The 17039-nt window shown below is 49.7% G+C and overlaps 1 protein-coding gene across 11 annotated transcripts in view; it reads right to left on the bottom strand.

The window, feature by feature from the left end:
* The window catches only part of BCL2L1 (BCL2 like 1), a 49579-nt gene extending 33498 nt beyond the window's left edge, over positions 1-16081 (bottom strand). The window contains exons 1-3 of one of the 11 annotated variants that reach the window (XM_042931321.1): positions 15934-16081; positions 13692-14385; positions 2347-3860 (exon numbers count right to left, since the gene is read on the bottom strand). In XM_042931321.1, the coding sequence (XP_042787255.1) occupies positions 3552-3860; positions 13692-14255 (873 nt within the window). In that variant the 5' untranslated portion in view covers positions 14256-14385; positions 15934-16081 and the 3' untranslated portion in view covers positions 2347-3551. The other 10 variants (XM_042931322.1, XM_042931320.1, XM_042931323.1 and 7 more) reach the window with 10 other exon arrangements.
* Between the last annotated feature and the right edge of the window lie 958 nt (positions 16082-17039).

Genomic DNA, 17039 nt, shown 5'->3' with positions numbered 1-17039 from the left:
TAGACCCTGCCCCAAAGGGCTGTTTCTGAGGACTCCCTGAAGATTTCCTTGATATGGTAACCCCTAGGGTTTCATATGAATGTGGGTGCTGTGAACAAAGGGAAATTTTTCTGGCTGAGTAGCAGACGGAGAAGTGGGTAGAACGAGGGGTGGATGTTCTTGTTCTGAATCAGAGGTGAGCGTGGGGTGAGGCCCACTGTGCCTCATGGTTTTATGTTTAAGCAGTACTGATCCTGGCTGGGTCAGATCTCCCACTCAGCAGTCCAGCCGAGGCAGGCGAGGACATCCTGGGGTTAGGAGGGAACACTCATTTCTACTTCCCATTTGAGTCACACTCAAGAGTTCTGGCCTTGTCTGGTAATTTGACTACAGAAGGCAGTAATGGCTTAATGTCACTAAACCCTCAGCCACCAAGTGCTAGGCCTTATCATAGTTGATGACAGCGAGAGAGACAGTTTTCAGCCTCGGTAAGTTCAGGGGGCCTTGCTTTCGGCTTCCTCCCAACAATCCTGTGAAAAGAGTATTATTTCCATTTTATGGATGTTCAGACTTAAAGAAGTAAAGTAACTTGTCCAAATTCGTGAAGCCAGATAAGCGAGCCAGCTATTGCTTCCACTCAAAACATGCTTGTTGGCTGAATGAATGAACGAATGAATGAATGACACAGCTATGGCTGTGACCTCGTCAAGGAACAGCAACAAGACCAAATATTTATAGTTCTCAAAGTGCTTTTTCATCTATCGTCTCCCTGGGCCTCACAGCTAGCCCACGAGGGAGGCAAGGCGGGTGTTATCTTTCTGCAACAGATGAGGCAACGGGCAGAGCTTGGGCAAGAGGCTTATGGCCACACAGCAAACAAGGAGTGGAGCCATCCTGGAAAAACTCAGAGGCCTCACAACACTTTGTTTAATCGTTCAAACATGTCACACACCTACTATGCGCTAGGTGTGCTTCTCTGCACTTCTATTTTTATTTTATTTAAAATATTTTATTTTTAAGTACTATCGACACCCAACGTGGGGCTCAAACTTATAACCTCAAGATCAAGAGTCACACGCTCCAGATGGAGCCAGCCAGGCACCCCAACTTCTATATACTTTAAATATTCAACTCACTAAGCCTTCCACTCAGTCAACAAATAATGATTGAGTGCTTTCTATGTTCCAGGTTCTGTGGCAGGTTCTAGGGACACAGCGGTAAATAAAGCAGAGGAGGAGGGCCCTGCCTTCCTGGAGGTACTCAGCAAAGATCAAATACGCCCTATTGCCAAATGCCAGGTTAGCCACGATTACTGTGAACAGAGCATGACTTGGGGCACTTGTGGAGGAGGTGGAGGACAAGGTTATAGACCACTGTCCTCAGCTTCAGGATCTTAAAATCTCCAAGCTCTTGGTTCAAAGGATATCCACATACTCTCTCAACCTAGAAATTTTCTCTTGGAGAGTAGCGCCAATAGTGACCACAGCAACTTGACCACCTGTGAAGACACTCTGATAATAATAGCAGTAATAGTAGCTGTCATACTTAGTATATTTACTATATGCCAGCCCCCATGCTAAGTGTTCCATGTATCTTACCAGTTATTTTCATGCTCCCAAGAGTCTTTCAAGAAAAGCAATATATAATTATTACCTCTTTCTTATAAATGAGGAAACTAAGGCTAGGGGAGATAAGTAATTTGTCCAAGGATAACTATAGGGCAAGTAGGCTCCAGTACTGGTTTGCCAAATTTTGTGCCTCTTAACAGTGATGAAATTTGTCTGAAGGAGGCCATGGAGAGGCAGACACCAGGAACACCAGGAGCAGCTACTGCCTGGCAGGGCTGGAGCCTCCAGAGCCCCCAAAAGATTCTTCTTCACCCCCTTCCATCCAGCCTTAACAACACACAGATGAGAAGGTAAGGAGGAAATGGTTAGGTGTGCTCAAGCTATCTCCAGGGGCATAGGAGTCTCCCTCTCTACAGAACCTCCAGGTAAGAAGTTTGTGACCTTTGTTTGCCACCCATCAACCCCCCAGAGAGAGAAAGAAGTGGGCATGGGTGGGGGCAGGGGAGTCTTTTCTCCCTTGGGTGGGTGGAGGGCACATCAAGGAGGAAGGGAGAAACCTGATTGGTTCCTTCCTTTCTTGGACAAGAAGCCCGTACATGTGATACAGTGCATATCCTTCACATGGAACCCCCTTGGGGGAATGCCAGGGCACCTTTTGGACCTAAGAAGCCTCAGAAAGGAGAGACTGGTACAGCCCTAAATTGCAAGCTAAGCTAACAATTTCTAAGCATTGTAACTAGGTCATCAGGTTCCTAGAGAAGCCAGCTGTGGCTGGGGGATGGGGAGGGCAATTTTGTAGTCTACCAAGATCCCTACTTCCCTTCAGGCCCCGCCCTCCCTGAAATCTGCACCTGCTCCCAAACTGATCCCTTCCCCCAGCTGGGCCCAGCTGTCAACGGCTCCCAAAGCCCTGCCCCTGCCTTCCATGGGCCAGAACCATGGAGGCCTCTTGGGCAGGAGGTATCTTATTGCCACCTGAGCCCTTCAGAAAGGGGGTTGTACGACAGGGAAGAAGTGGCCTGTCATGGTGGGTATTTCTTGCTCCATGAGGGCAGCAAAAAAGTTGGGCCCCTTTGGGCCTTCCTAGGGTACCTTCCTGGCATTGTTGCCACAGGTGGCAGGAGACAGGTGATGTTTACCCTACTGACACAAGAGTTGCCAAAAGGCTTCAATCAAGCCTTTGAATCTGCACCTGCCCCAGAGCCCCAAAATAACAACCCGGGCAGCCTACCTGATCCACAGGTCACAGGTGCCTCTGGCTTTTATCTCCCTGCAGTTTTCCCTGCTGTGTCCCAGCTGGCAAGAGATTCTCTTTCCCAGGCGTCACCGGAGACCTGGCTGCATCCCTCTGGTATTGGGCCTCTCCCCACTGGGCCCACCTGTACTGTCAACCATCCCTATCCCTCTGCCCAGAGACTTCTGCCATCAGTCACTGCTCCCTTTTCCCTGACCAGCTTTACTCACAACCCAGACCCTCTTCAGCCAGTCTGCCCTCTCGCTACCTCCCAAACGCATCATACACTTTCTACCCTCCAGATCTGCCCGAGTGGTTCTTATCTACCAAGGCTGCCCTTGCACATTCCTTCCAACTACTGAAAGCCTTCATGGTCCACATCTTCCTAATAGGTAATAATGATGCCTAACATTGACTGAGTATACCGCGTCAGGCACTGTGCTAGGTGGGCTACAGGGTCACTCACTCATTTAACAAATATTTGCTGAGTGTCTCCTACATGCCAAGCACTCTGCTAGACGCTGGGGATGAAGGAAAAAAATGAGACAAAACTCCTACACTCTAGGGGACTTAGATTTTACTGGAGGAGACAGACGGTAAACATGTAAACATGGGTGGCTTCTCCAGAGGTGATAATTTCAGTCGAGACTTAAATGGTAAGATGACAGCCCTGATCAGATCTAGGAGAAGAGTGACCCAGGCTGAAGAAAAAGCAATTCCATGAGAAAGACATTACTACTATTATCTTCATCAAGGGATGACTCTTATCTTCACTTTACAGCTGGGGAAACTGAGGATTCAGTGTGCATTGCATTGCACAAAGCCACACTGCTGAGAAGGCTATTGTTCAAGCCTATGGTGATCTTTCCCCTCCTGACACTTTCCACTATTGGCGCAGGAGAGGGTCTGGGTTGGCAGTGCAGTTGGCAAGGGAGAAGGCGCATATTGATGATGCAGCCTGGGAGTGGAGGCCTCTGGACCGAGTCATCAATTGAATAGCTGATGGTGGAAGTGGCCTGGTTTGGCAGAGTTCCAGGGCATCTGTGGGATGCAGCCAGTGGGTCTGTCCTCTTCTGCTTCTGGAAACGACAGCACAGATTTGGCACAGTTTGCCTGGAGCCATTCACCAAGTGTTTCGGGTCTATTCCTCCTGCTGCAAATGAGTTTGCTTCCTTAGGGACAGAGACATTTTTGTCACCTAACCTGCATCTAATAATAACCTCATGTTCATTGAGCAGATGCTGGCCAAGCCCTTACCCAACCTCAGGCCCTGTGCCAGGAACTCAGGGTAAAATAAGCCAGTCCAGACCTGCAAAGAAGCAATGACGCAGTGGCTTGAGGGTAGGCTTTGGCACCAGATACATCTGAGTGCGAGACCCAGATCTGCCTCCTGTAAGGTATGTTAGTGTGGACATATTATAGAGCCTCTTTTTTTTTTTTTAATTATTATTATTTTTCAACATTTTTATTTTCTTTTTTGAGAGACAGAGACAGAGTGCTAGCTGGGGAGGGGCAGAGAGAGGGGGAGACACAGAATCTGAAGCGGGCTCTAGGCTCTGAGCTGTCAGCAGAGCCCGACGCGGGGCTTGAACCCCAGAACTGTGAGATCGTGACCTAAGCTGAAGTCAGACACTTAACTGACTGAGCCACCCAGGCGCCCCTATAGAGCCTCTTGAAGCTCTGGATTCTCTGTCTTGACACAGTTGTGAGGACCAAACAAGATGATTAACGTCAAGGGCATAAATGTAGCACTTGGCACAGAGCAAACACTCAACACACAGTATCTGTTATTATTATTAAAAAGCACTTTTAAATTTCACTTTCTTGCTTAAGCCTCCCTTACTCTGATGAGTTGGTATTACTTCTCTCAGATTTAAAGGTGAGAACTTGAAACTGATATGCCTAGTACTTATGTAGTAGAGCAAGAAATCAAGCTAAGCTTCAAGTCTGAGTCCGGAGTTTTATCTATGGGTGTGTGGAAGGTGATCAGTACACACCAACTATAATGAACCTTGCCTGGTGTGTCTGGCGATAGAGGGGGTAGACGGGTGATACATATAGCCTGACTCAGATGGCAGAAGGATATTAGCAAGGCCCCAGGTGTGGGGCATGGAAACAGACCACTGAGGGATGGGACCCAGGTCTAGTCACCCCAGTACCCACAGTATCCCCAGCACTTAGCACATGTAAAGCATTCATCAGTACTTGCTGCTTTAACAAATGAAATCAAACTCTAAGGACAGCTCCAAGCAATGAACAGCCTTAGGGAAGGCAGACATTATATATAACATTCAGGCCTTAAAAGCCAGAAAAAGACTTGTAAGACTGACGCTGCCATTTACTGTGGGACAAGACTCCTGGCCTTAGTTTCCTTCCTGAAATGGGTCTAAACATACCCACCTCACCTACCTCGCTGTGAAATGATGTATACAAAGGAGGCTGGTAAATGACACAGCGTTCACACGCACATAAAAGCTACTATCATCACGCTACAGACTACTAAGGCAGTAAAGTGTTAAAAGTGTCACCTCGAGTTTGAAGCCCAGGTCGCCCTGGTATTAGCTTATGAGGCCCAGAGCGTGTCACTTTTCTCCGAGCCTCAGTTTTTCTCAACCATAGAATGAAGATAACCTTGTAGGGCTTTTAAGAAGGGTAGAGAAAAAGAACACAGGGTTTGGAGTAAGATCGTCTTGGTTTCAAATCCTGACTCTGCCTCCTGCTAAGTAAACCCTCCAAATCTCAGTGTCCTATAATGGTAAAGTTGTCAGGACAGTAACAAAGAGATGATGTTGGTAAAAGGCCTGTCACGTAAGTGGCACTGGATAAATACCCACCATCGTCTAAACACTGGTACAATGGGGGGCAGGGGCCGAGTACTTAAAAGTGGGAGCTTGGAAACTACTCTCCCAGGCTTTGCCACTTACTACCTCTACCTGTGCTACCTTGCGTAAGTTGCTTAACTTCTCTGTACCTCAGTTTCCTCACTTGTAAAATGGGGTTAATAACAGTACCAACTTCAAAGTGCAGCTAGACGAATGGAATAAATAAATACATATAAAGCCCTCTGAACAATGCCTGGCATAGAGTAAGCACTTGATAAATGTTAGGTGCTATTAATAGTAATGTTAACAATAATATTAATCACCAAGTGGAATAAGAGGGAGGGACTGTTTAATCCTGGGATGTGGGCATCCCATGGAATAATTCCAGGGAAGTGCCTGGACAGCTCTGTAGTCAAGTTTTCAGCTGCTGAGAGAAAGACTCTTCCATGGAAAGGACAGGAGGCTGGGGGGCGGGGGGGGGGGGGGGTTCCTGAGCAAAAGTCTCAATCCTGCTGACCAGGAAGCCAGCCTCTGGGGAGACAAGTCAGGCTCCTTGGAAGGGACACTGTGTTCCTGGCTCCGCCTGGCCTGACCAGGGAACAAAGGCACGTGTGTGTGGCCAGGGAGGAGGGAGGGGAATGTTTCCCTTTCAAGAGCGGAACAAAGGATCTGAGGCATAGTTGAGTGCGTTCCAATCCCCTCCCAAGCTAGCTCCCATTCCTCAGATGATTGTCCAACAAGGTTTTCAACCTTCTAGCTTCCTCTTGAAAGGTGAAGGGGGGAGGGGCTGACTCCACTTCACTCCATCCTCTGTCATCAGTCTCCAAGAGGCAGGATTTATATGTGCCAAACCTCTAAGATCTCTCTTAGGAGTCTCCATCCTGTGCAGGGGGGATGGAGTGTGGGGGGGGGGGGGGGGCGGGGGGGGGCAGGGACCTCAGGGGAAACTCGGGGTTAATGGATGACACAAGGCACTGCAAGTGACAGGCTTAATGTCCCTCTAGGGGGAGTCCCAGACTGAAACTGCTACTGAGTGATGGAGCCTGGGAGAGAGATGCAGTTCTGGCCAGCCCCCAGAACAGAACTGTTCTGACAGAACTAACTGGAAATGCATTTTCAAATCTTAAAGGGTTGACCAAGGGCTGGGGAGAGAAGCTAGGTGAAGGGTGAAGGGGGAGGGAGCAAAGAAAGTAACTGACAAGAGGAAAGGGAGGGACACGTCCAAAAAAAGTAGTTTGTGGGGAGGGGGGAGTCTTTAGGGACATTACTTTCCAGTTTCTACACTCTCACCAGCAGGAATCGGCTGCAGGGCTGGGACAGGAAGCAGTCCATGGAAGTCATTGCAATGGCATTTCCTGAAGAGCGAGAGAAAAACCTCTAGTTCCGAGGGGAGCTCTGGAGTCTGCCCAAAAAGCCTTGTAGCTTGGAGCTAGCTGTAAGGCTCCAGCTTGGCCTGAGAGTCTCATCAGGGATGAAACCAAGTACCAGAAGGTCCCAGAGGCAGTTTCTTTCTGCAAAAACACTATTTGCAAAAATCAATATGTAATAAATGGGAAGCCAGAAGGAGCCCTAGGATGTGGCTGCTGTTTGCTGCTGATACTGACAGTCACTACTCTGAGAACATTAAGAAGTGGATTAACTCACTGAGTCTTCAGAATAAGGCACTATTATTGCGGCTATTTACAAGTTAAAAGACTTGTCCACGGTCACACAGCAAGTAAGTGGTCAAGTGATCCACAGATCCAAACCCTGCCTCTTCCTCCCGATGTGTAACCTTGGGCAAGCCATTTCACCTCTCTCAGCCTGATTTCCCTCCGGCTCACCCCGCTGCGTGGCTATATGCATCAAAAAGGCAAGGTGGATATGAAAGCGCTTTGGAAGTTGCAAAGTGCTACATAAATGTAGAATATTATTACTGTGGGGTCAGTGAGAAAGTACCCTGTATTGACACTGGAATTACTTAATTTTTATAGCTCAAGTGCTGTAGCTGTTGATAGGAAAGAGCCATCCTCAAATGTAATTAATATGCCTTAATGGTGGAATTGGCCACAAGGCTTAAGGCCAGTGACAACCAGATTCCTACCTAGACTGTCCACTTCAACCCTCTGTCCTACAGATTTGGGGGAAACTGGAGCCTGGGGGTGAAGTGAGTTGGCCAAGGAAAGACAGTGAGTCAGAGCAGAATGACAGAACAAGGATCCTGACTCTATGACCAGTGCTTGTACCACCACAGCACAGAAACACCATGGACTCCTACCATGACAAAAACACTGCTAGGACCCTGCCCTGAGGATGTGCTGGAGGGGCATGGAGCCCAAAAAAGGAGAATGCATGCTGAATGGGTTTCTGACTTGAGTTCTGGGGTAAAAATGATAGGAATTATGCTAACAACATGTGCCAGGCTCTACACATCTTGGGCATGCCTCATAAGGTCTTTGTCATGACCTGATGAAGCAGATATCATTTGCCCCAAGGTTCAGAGAATTCAAGAAGCTTGCCCAAGGTCACACAGCTAGATGTGGGTGAGCTACGACCTAGGCCCAGACAACATTTCAAACAGAAATATTGCTAGAATGGAGGAGAACCATTCAGGATACCGCATTTGGACAGAACTATCGCTGAAGAACATCTAGCTTATTTAGCCTTGATTTCATGACCTCCTAGCGGTTAAAAAATGTGGCCTCCATCAACATGCCATGTGCAAGCTTGGCCATTTGCTCTTAGTCCCTTCTTACAATTCCCACTTCCGTCTCCTGATCCAAACCACTATTCTTTCTAACCTGGCAGTTGCACCAACCTCATCACAGGGTTCCTGGCTGCAGCCCTTGCAGAATTCAGATCACTTTACCCGTGCTCCAAACTTTTTTCTGGTCTCTCACTCATTCAACCACAGCCAAGTCCTCATCGTGGCCTGTAATGCCCTGTGCAATCTGGCTTTTGGCCACCTCTCCCCCTTCAATCCCAACCACTCTCCCTCTTGCTAGTTCTTCTCCTGCCACTTTCTTCAGGTTCGGGCTCAAATATTACTTTTTGGTGAGGCCTTCCCTAACCACTCTTAAAACTGCAGCCCCACCTCCCTTGCTAGGCATGCCCTATACTTCAACCTGCTTTATTTTCTTCACAGCGCTTACTCTCACTTGATATGTTATATACGCATAACGACATGTTTGTTGTCCGTCTCTCCCCGCTAGAATGTGAGCATCACAAGGGCAAAACTTCATTTTACTTAAGGCAGTACCCCTAGTACCTAGGACAGCCTGTGCATAGAAGCTCAATAAACACTGTTTGAATCAATGACTGAACCATCAGGTAAAGGAGTTTCCATTACTATTATTCTGGTTTCTGGTTTGATAGCTGTGTTTCTTCAGAAATTTAGTGGGCATCTCTTTCATTAGGTGCCTGCTATGCCCAAGACCTCTGGTCAGTGCTGAGGAAACAAGTATGGGCAAGACGCAGACTTGACCTTCAGGAAAACTCCTAAATCTGGCAGAGATGTGATTGTGTTAGAAATGTCTTCTTTACACTCATTTAACACTACCACTGTTATTTTTCTCTCATTTATTCGAGTTCTGCTGGGTATTTTACCAATAAAAAAAGGCTTAGGCCCTCTTCCCAGATATTTGAAACTGGTGATCATATTCTCCTGAGTCTTCTCTTCCCCAGGCTAAACAAAAAGACCCAGTGGGATTGTCTGACTCAGGTCTGCCAACTGGGAACGGGGAAGACAGACTGTCGGCTATAGGGACAGAAGAGAAGTGGCTCCAGGAGCAGAGTGACTCCTTCAAAGAAAAAAGAGGGAGTCCCGAGGGAGGACTCTGTGGAATTAGGTTGGAGGTTGGGGGTGGGGACAGGGCCCTGCTAATTAAGGTAGTAGGAGATTATGCTTCTGTCGAAGAGCAGCTCACTGGGAATTACCCCTAAATCTATCCAGGCTAAACCCGGACAAGACCATAGTTGCTGAAAGAAAGCCCCATGATGGAAGGCTGTGGCTACTCAAAATTGCTGAAGTCCATCGGACTCAGGACAGATACCTGCTGGGGAAAGGACAGCTGACAACTGCTGCTTCCTGCAGCCCAAACAAATGTGGTGACTGTCCACACAAAAGAAAAGAAAATCTTCTGGGTTCTGTCGAGACCCCCTGAAAAAACACCTGGGTAATTTTCTAGCAGAGGCTGAAGGGCTCCATGGGACCACTGGGGAAATTAGTCCCAGGAAGTCTGGAAAATTCTGTGATGGTGACAGAATTTTAAAAGCAACGTCAAACGCACATCCAGAAGAACTGGGTGTTTTGAGGTGGAGTCCCTGAGATATTTCTACCTCACTTTGGGACCTGAATGAGATTACTAAAAATTTCCACGTTTGGGGTTTCTAATGGGGTTTCCCCAAGAAAACCGCAGAACTGCCAACAGCTGCTGAGATCTGCAAAGGTCACTGAGGTGCTTCAGCTAATCATATACCCATGCCAAAGAAGCCAGAATAGGCAAGAAGAAACCTATAGAAACTAGAAGACCACAGAGCCATGCAACCTGGGAAAGGCCAAATTACGCTTCCTCTCCCCACACACTGTTCATTGCTCTCAGCAATGGTATTTCCATCAGGCTTAGGGGTTTCCCAGGCACAGAGATCCCAAAATGGCCTAGTCTACCTGGGTCCTCACCCTAAAGCTGTCCACATTCCCACTGAAAGCCCCAGAAACACTCTGTCCTACAGAGAAGGTCACACACATCATATTCCAATCTAGATGATTATCTCAGGAGCTGGCTTTGTTTCTTGAGAAACTCTGAGGCCAAAGTTCAGTTTTCTGAGGAAGAGAGCCCACTCATTAAAGAGGTGCTTCTTCCATCCTACAATTAAAGGCCAGGAAGGGCTTTTGTTCTAGATCCTTTACTAGAGTCCAGCTATGGCAGGTGGCTATCATTATTCTATTTTACAGGTGAGACAGACGGATGGACAACAGAGACAAACAGGTTCAGCATCTTGCCATGTGACTCCAGTAAGGCCGTGGTGTGGCTATGACTGAAATTCCAGTCCTTGGAACCCACCCACAATTAAGTAGACAGATCTGAAGCAGGCCACCTTCTCCCCACATGCACACGATTCTTATCTAAGCCTGAGAGGGCTTAACAATGAAAAAACTAACAAGAAGGTCACTCTGGCTAGGCAAAACCTTTAATGCCCACTTGAGTTTTACCAGTGCCAGAATCAGACTACCTGGGACCTGCTATGGCCAACAAAGGCACCGTTCTACCTGCACAATGCCAGCATCACAGACCAGAGTGAGTACCTCCACAGGCATGTTTTGTTTGGCCTTACTGCATCTCTGGCTTTCTGTGCCAGCATGTCTGGGTCACTTTGTTACTCCCAGGACAACCTGATATGGGATGGAAAAGACTTCAAGCTTTGGAGTCAAGCTGACCTAGGTATAAACTCTCACTCAGTCACTTAACTGGTTGAGGGATACCAGGAGCCAGTCATTTAGCTATCAGGAGTTTCACATGTCAACTGGGAATAAACCCCCCTACCTTGGAAAGTTACTGTGTGGGTTCTATGAAATAGCATGTCATTTCCACGAGGGAAGATACCACGTGCAGCTTATGGCCAGCACAGTGCCTGCCTCATGGTAGATGCTCAATAAATTTTGGTTGCGTAAATAAAAGACCCAACACAATGCCTCATACATAAGATGTACTCCATAAAGGTTCATTTCCTTCCCCTTTCCGGTAGGGATGCTAAATTTAGAGCATACCCCAAGGTGGTAATGGCCCATAAGTCCTACACTCGTGGATCCACCACAGCCTCCAGGAAGGTTTTGAGATGCCACTGCAGCAGCCAGTCTGTGCAGCTCAAACAGGATGGGTGGGTAGCTTCTATCCAAAGGATCCCCAGCCAAATGTTCTTTATGTCCTGGCCTCAGGGAGCATGTGTGCTGAGAAATGGTGCTGACATAACTTGCTCTTCTGCACACAACCCCTCTGTTCACCAAGAGGAAGTAACATACGGTATGTTGTCTAACGGGCTCTGAAAATCCTTGAGCAAAGAGACAGAAGATGGAATTTCAATCCAGGGGCGATCTGATGAACTCACCCTATGCTGCTGTGTCTAAAACCTCTTTCTATGTACAATACCGGGCGACTAGCAATTCTCTGACCCACGTAGCCCTCTGCAGAGGCTGGCCGACGGAACAGGCTCCTCTCCCAGACTGTCTTTTGTTAATAGCTGGCAACAACCCACCTGGTATTAGCACCACTGGCCAAAGACAATAGTTGGGCAAGGTGGGCATAAGGCCCAAGTCTACTAGGAGATGCCTCAGAGGGTGTGTCTAAAGCGCTGGAATCCCATCCCTCCTGGAATCAGCTGAACAAATATTTGCCCCCAAAGAGAATCAAAGCAGGAGGGAACGGCGAGGTCATCACACAAACCAACAGGAACTATTTAATCATTTATCCCCCCAGGGAGTTCATTTACAGAATGGCTTTCAAGTCTGGTCGGCCTTAGCTGGAGAGCTCTCCACCTTTACCTCCCCAACCCCACCCCAGTCATCTGACCTCTACTGACTTGACCCCTTTGTATTTTACAAGAACTAGCAGCAGGAAGAGTTAATGAAGTTGCAAAGAAATGGGAAATAAGACGGGGGAAGGGTTCCAGGGCAAACTAGGAGGTCTCTTGCTCAGAGGTAAACTGAAGTGCCACGCCCTAGGCCCAGCCTATGGATAATTTGCATTCTTGACATTCCAGAGTCCCCGGTGCAAGGCCCCTTCCACCTCAGCTCCTTCAATAGATGACTTATTTCCCAAAGCCTGCTCAATTTTCTGGGTATTCTGAGGGGACCAATACCTCTCATAAGCCCTGCACCTCCCCTACGCAGGGAGAGAAGCAAGGAAATTAGGACCCATCTCACTGTGGAAGAGCAAAAACTGCCTACAATGACCATTGGTAAAGAACCTCTCACCACTGTCTCCTCCTAATTTGGTGATGGGCAAGAGAGTTCTTCCTCCTTAAAGAAAGGAATGAGGCATGACTCCTGGGCCTAGAAAGTGCGTCTGGAACCAGTAACAACTACTACTATGGAAACTTGCTGGTGCCAGTCACTGCGCACATTAGCTCCGAGATTTACAATATCCTACAAGGCAAAGAGGGCTTGCCACGTTTTTTTAGTGGAAGAAACCGAGGCTCAAGGTAAACTGGCCTGTCCAAGGTCACACAGCTGGTTAAGTGACCGGGCTGGCACTCAAGCCTAGGTCAGTCTGTTCCCGAAGCCTGTCACTGAATCTCAATGTCCTGAAGACCGGGTTCTTGCTTTGCCAGCACACAGTGCTCCATGAAGAGGCCCCAGGGCCCTGGCCGGAAAGCAACAGGCAGAACAGCTGGAGCTCCCCAACCGACCCCAGGCAGCGAGGTGCAAAGTCCCCGGGCTTAATGCGTGACACAGCAAGAGCTCGGCAAACAGGCCAGCCATGCAGAAAGTTACACACTTGGGAGCAAAGGAACATAGGGGAGCAGCGCAAACACGGCCAGCCCCCTGGCACAGCTTACATTGCCCTAGAATCTGACCATCCTCAGCCATCCATGCCAGTGGGAACTTCTGCCTGGCCGTGCCCTGTTCTGAGAGGAGAGGAACATGTATGCAAACTCTGAAATAAAGGGGAACTTGAGTTGTGGGAGGGAAGCCCAGGACAGGACTGACATCCCGGGGGGAGTAAGAATGGAGGAGCTCACAGGCGTTACGCTCAGCAGCCCTTTCTGTGGTGAGGGGAGCACTGACTGGACTCACTTCCCACTCGCAAAGATTTGGGGCCAAATAAACACACAGGCTGTTTTCTTCCGCTGGGAAACTGGAACACGAGTATGAAAGAGGGGGGCCGTGAGGGTGACCGGAATGAAAGCTGCCTGGTCCTTCAAGATCTAGGTCATCTGTATTTGAGAACAGCTAACCTCTTGTGGTGCAAGGAGGCCGGTCACATCTCCTTAACAAACAATACCTCCAATAATCACCCGGCACGACAGTATGGAGAAGCAGGGGAGAGGCTGTTAGGGATCTCTCTGACCAGAAGCCAAGAGAAAGGGACACACAAGGGGCGTGGTCCTTACCCAGCCGCCGTTCTCCTGGATCCAAGGCTCTAGGTGGTCGTTCAGGTAAGTGGCCATCCAAGTTGCGATCCGACTCACCAATACCTGCATCTCCTTGTCTACGCTTTCCACGCACAGTGCCCCACCGAAGGAGAAAAAGGCCACAATGCGACCCCAGTTCACCCCATCCCGGAAGAGTTCGTTCACTACCTGCTCAAAGCTCTGATATGCTGTCCCTGGGGTGATGTGAAGCTGGGATGTCAGGTCGCTGAATGCCCGCCGGTACCTCAGTTCAAACTCATCCCCGGCCTCCCTCAGCGCCTGCTTCACCGCTGCCATGGGGATCACCTCCCGGGCATCCAAGCTGCTGCTGTGGCCAGTGGCTCCATTCACCGCAGGGCTGTCCGCCAAGTGCCAGGATGGGTTGCCATTGATGGCACTGGGGGTCTCCATCTCCGATTCAGTCCCTTCTGGGGCCTCAGTTCTGTTCTCTTCCACATCACTAAACTGACTCCAGCTGTATCCTTTCTGGGAAAGCTTGTAGGAGAGAAAGTCAACCACCAGCTCCCGGTTGCTCTGAGACATTTTTATAATAGGGATGGGCTCGACCAGTCCATTGTCCAAAACACCTGCTCACTCACTGAGTCTGTTCTCTGCTTGGTGGTTCTCTTCTGAGATCCAAAGCCAAGATAAGGTTCTGATGGAAGAGAAAGAGCTTCAGGAAAAAAAAAAAATTAATATGCATGCCATTTACCCTACAATATCCCATTCCCCCTGGAGGTACCAGAACTGGTTTCTTTGTGGCTCTTAGGAAGGTCTGGGTCTAGCTTCCAGGAGACTTCAATGAAGTCAAATTGAAAGCACCAGTGGGCTCTTTCTGAATCATCACACAGGCTTTTTTTTTTTTTTTTTTTTTTTTTTTTTTTTTTACTCCAGCCACCCCTTTTTCTCCGAAATGCCTTCCTCAGAAAGTCACCCGCACGGGCAGTCTGCCCCCCATCCCCACCCCCGCACCACCTACATTCAAATCCGTCTCAGGCGACCGCAGGCAGGTGCAACCCCCGGAAGATCTTTTGTAACATAGGTCGGGAGAAGAGGTGGCAGCCGGGATGCCGGCAACTCAGCCGGCCTCACGGCGGCTGGCAAAAAAAGGAGCTCTGGCCGGAGGGATCATGCGACCCGGCAGGCTGGGAGCCCAGAAGGCGATACAGGAATTACGAAGCTCAGGAACCGGCCCCCTCGCTTGCTTCCTCCTCCATCGCCCGGATCGAGGGCGGCCACTCGGCAGCGGCCTCCTGCCACCCGAGAGCCCAGCCCCCTCGCTCTTGCACGCCCCTTGGCTCTCCGCCTACTGGGAGCCAGGAGAACTCTCCCGGAGGTGGCTGGTGTGGGGTTTAGGTTTTTTGTTGTTGTTGTCGTTTCTATTTAAGTACCAGCCCGGGGTAAGGCTTCCGAAACCCTGAAGGTACTTCTCAATGGGGTTCAAGGTTTCGAGAAGGGACAGAAGGAGGGGGAAACTGCCTCGGATCTGCGGTCTGACTTCGGAAAGGCCATCCCCGGGCCTTTCCGGGAGGCTGACGGCCGGGGACCCCCCAGAAACACCGCCGATTTTCTTTGAATTCCCCAAAGGCCCTGGACGTAGCGGCGGTGGTGGGGGATTGCCGGGTCCTCCATTCCCCGCACGGACACAATGGCCGCCGGCGCCCTGCACAAAGAGGGGGTGAGGGTGAGGCTCCGGGCCTCTCCTCAGGTCAGGGAGAGGGCCTGAGGCCTGCTCGAACGTCTCCCCCCCACCCCCCGCCCAGCTGAGACCACGTTTTCCTGAGGACAGGCCCAAGGTGGCTTCCTGGCGCCCCCGGGAGGCCTTGGGGGCCGGGGGCTGCACCTCTCCGGAGCCCGGGGCGGGTGGGCTGCGGCCTGGTGGCTTCTCCCGCGCGCTAGGCCGGGTACCCGCCGGGCCACCGCCCCGTTGCCAGGCAACCGCTCTCCCTCAGGGGCGCCCCCTAGCCCTTTCAAGAAGGAGGGGTCTCGCCCCCGGCGGTCCGCCCCGGCGTAGCCAATCTGTAAGTCCAGTCGGCACGGAAGCGGGACGGCGAGGGCTCTCATTGGGCGCAGCGCCTGCCACGCACAGGGGAGGCGGTGCTCTCACCTGCGAGCCCCGCGAGCCGTGGGGGGCCACGTCCCCCCTTCATCGGCCAGGTAGTTTCCAGACGCGAGGGCTCTTCGTAGCCAAGTTCCGCGCTGCGGACCCGGGCCGGCCTACCTGGCTGACGGCTCGTGCTGTCTCTTCCGAACGAGCCGGCCTCAGTTTCCCCTGAAGAGACCGGGGGAACTTGCAAGCTCAGTCACTTCCGGTGCCGCGGCAGCGCGCGCGAGCCCGAGACGCAAAGGGAGTGCGCGCCTTGAGGACTGGCGTCAAGACCTGGGAGGGAGCGCCCCCTTGCGGCAGATCTGGGGAATATGGAGACGCAAAAAAAAAAAAAAAAAAACCAAAAAAAGTCAACGTTTATATTCACATTTCGGTGCGTTCACTTAGTCAGTGTCCTCTATCTGTGTTTATATATCTAAAAAGCGTCGCGTTATAACTAAGAACGTTGTGTCTGGGATTCCAACTCTGTCAGCTGGGGAAGTTATTCAACTGCTCTGTGCCTCAATTTCCTTAACTGTAAAATAGGTGAAAACACAACCTCCCTCATTGAGTTATTGTGAGGATTGAAAGAGTTGTTGTTTGTAAAATCTGTAGCACAGTGTGTGGTCCATAGTATATGCTGCATAAATGTATTCAACAAATGTTTATTATTTGGGTTGCTGAAGATAGAAACAAGACAAGACATGATCCCTGCTTTCATGAAGACTTAAACCCTTGAGCTGGAGACAGTAAACAACTAAGAAAATACACAAACAAGGAAATTTCAAATAGTGACTAGTGCTATGAAAGAAGTAAATCAGGTTATTGTCATAGAGTGAAGGGAGTGTGCTGCTTTAGACTGGGTACCCAGGGATGTAAACCCTGCCCTGCCAGCCCAGTGAGAGAGGCATTTGTTCAACAATTGCTTATGTGGGATGGCCAGGGGTGGCCTCTTGGAAAAGAGACCTAGAACCCAAGACTTAAAATATAAGAAAATGATGACCCATGGTGAGAAACTAGAGAACAGCAACCTCGGTAGAGGGAACAGCTTAATGCAGAATGTTCTTCAGAACAGGACGATGTTGGCATGTTCCAGAAACTGGAGAAGCAAGTTGAGGGAGGAGAAATGTGGCATGGCAGGAGGTTGGAAAGTTGACCATAGAAGTGAGTTAGACTTGAGTCTAAACATTGAGGGGCTCCTGGGTGGCTCAGTCGGTTGGGCGTCCGACTTCGGCTCAGGT

Source organism: Panthera leo, chromosome A3 (genome assembly GCF_018350215.1).
Source record: "Panthera leo isolate Ple1 chromosome A3, P.leo_Ple1_pat1.1, whole genome shotgun sequence".
In the NCBI taxonomy this organism is placed as follows: domain Eukaryota; kingdom Metazoa; phylum Chordata; class Mammalia; order Carnivora; family Felidae; genus Panthera; species Panthera leo.
Note: the sequence above shows the minus strand (reverse complement) of the source record. Positions and strands in the feature narration are given on the sequence as shown.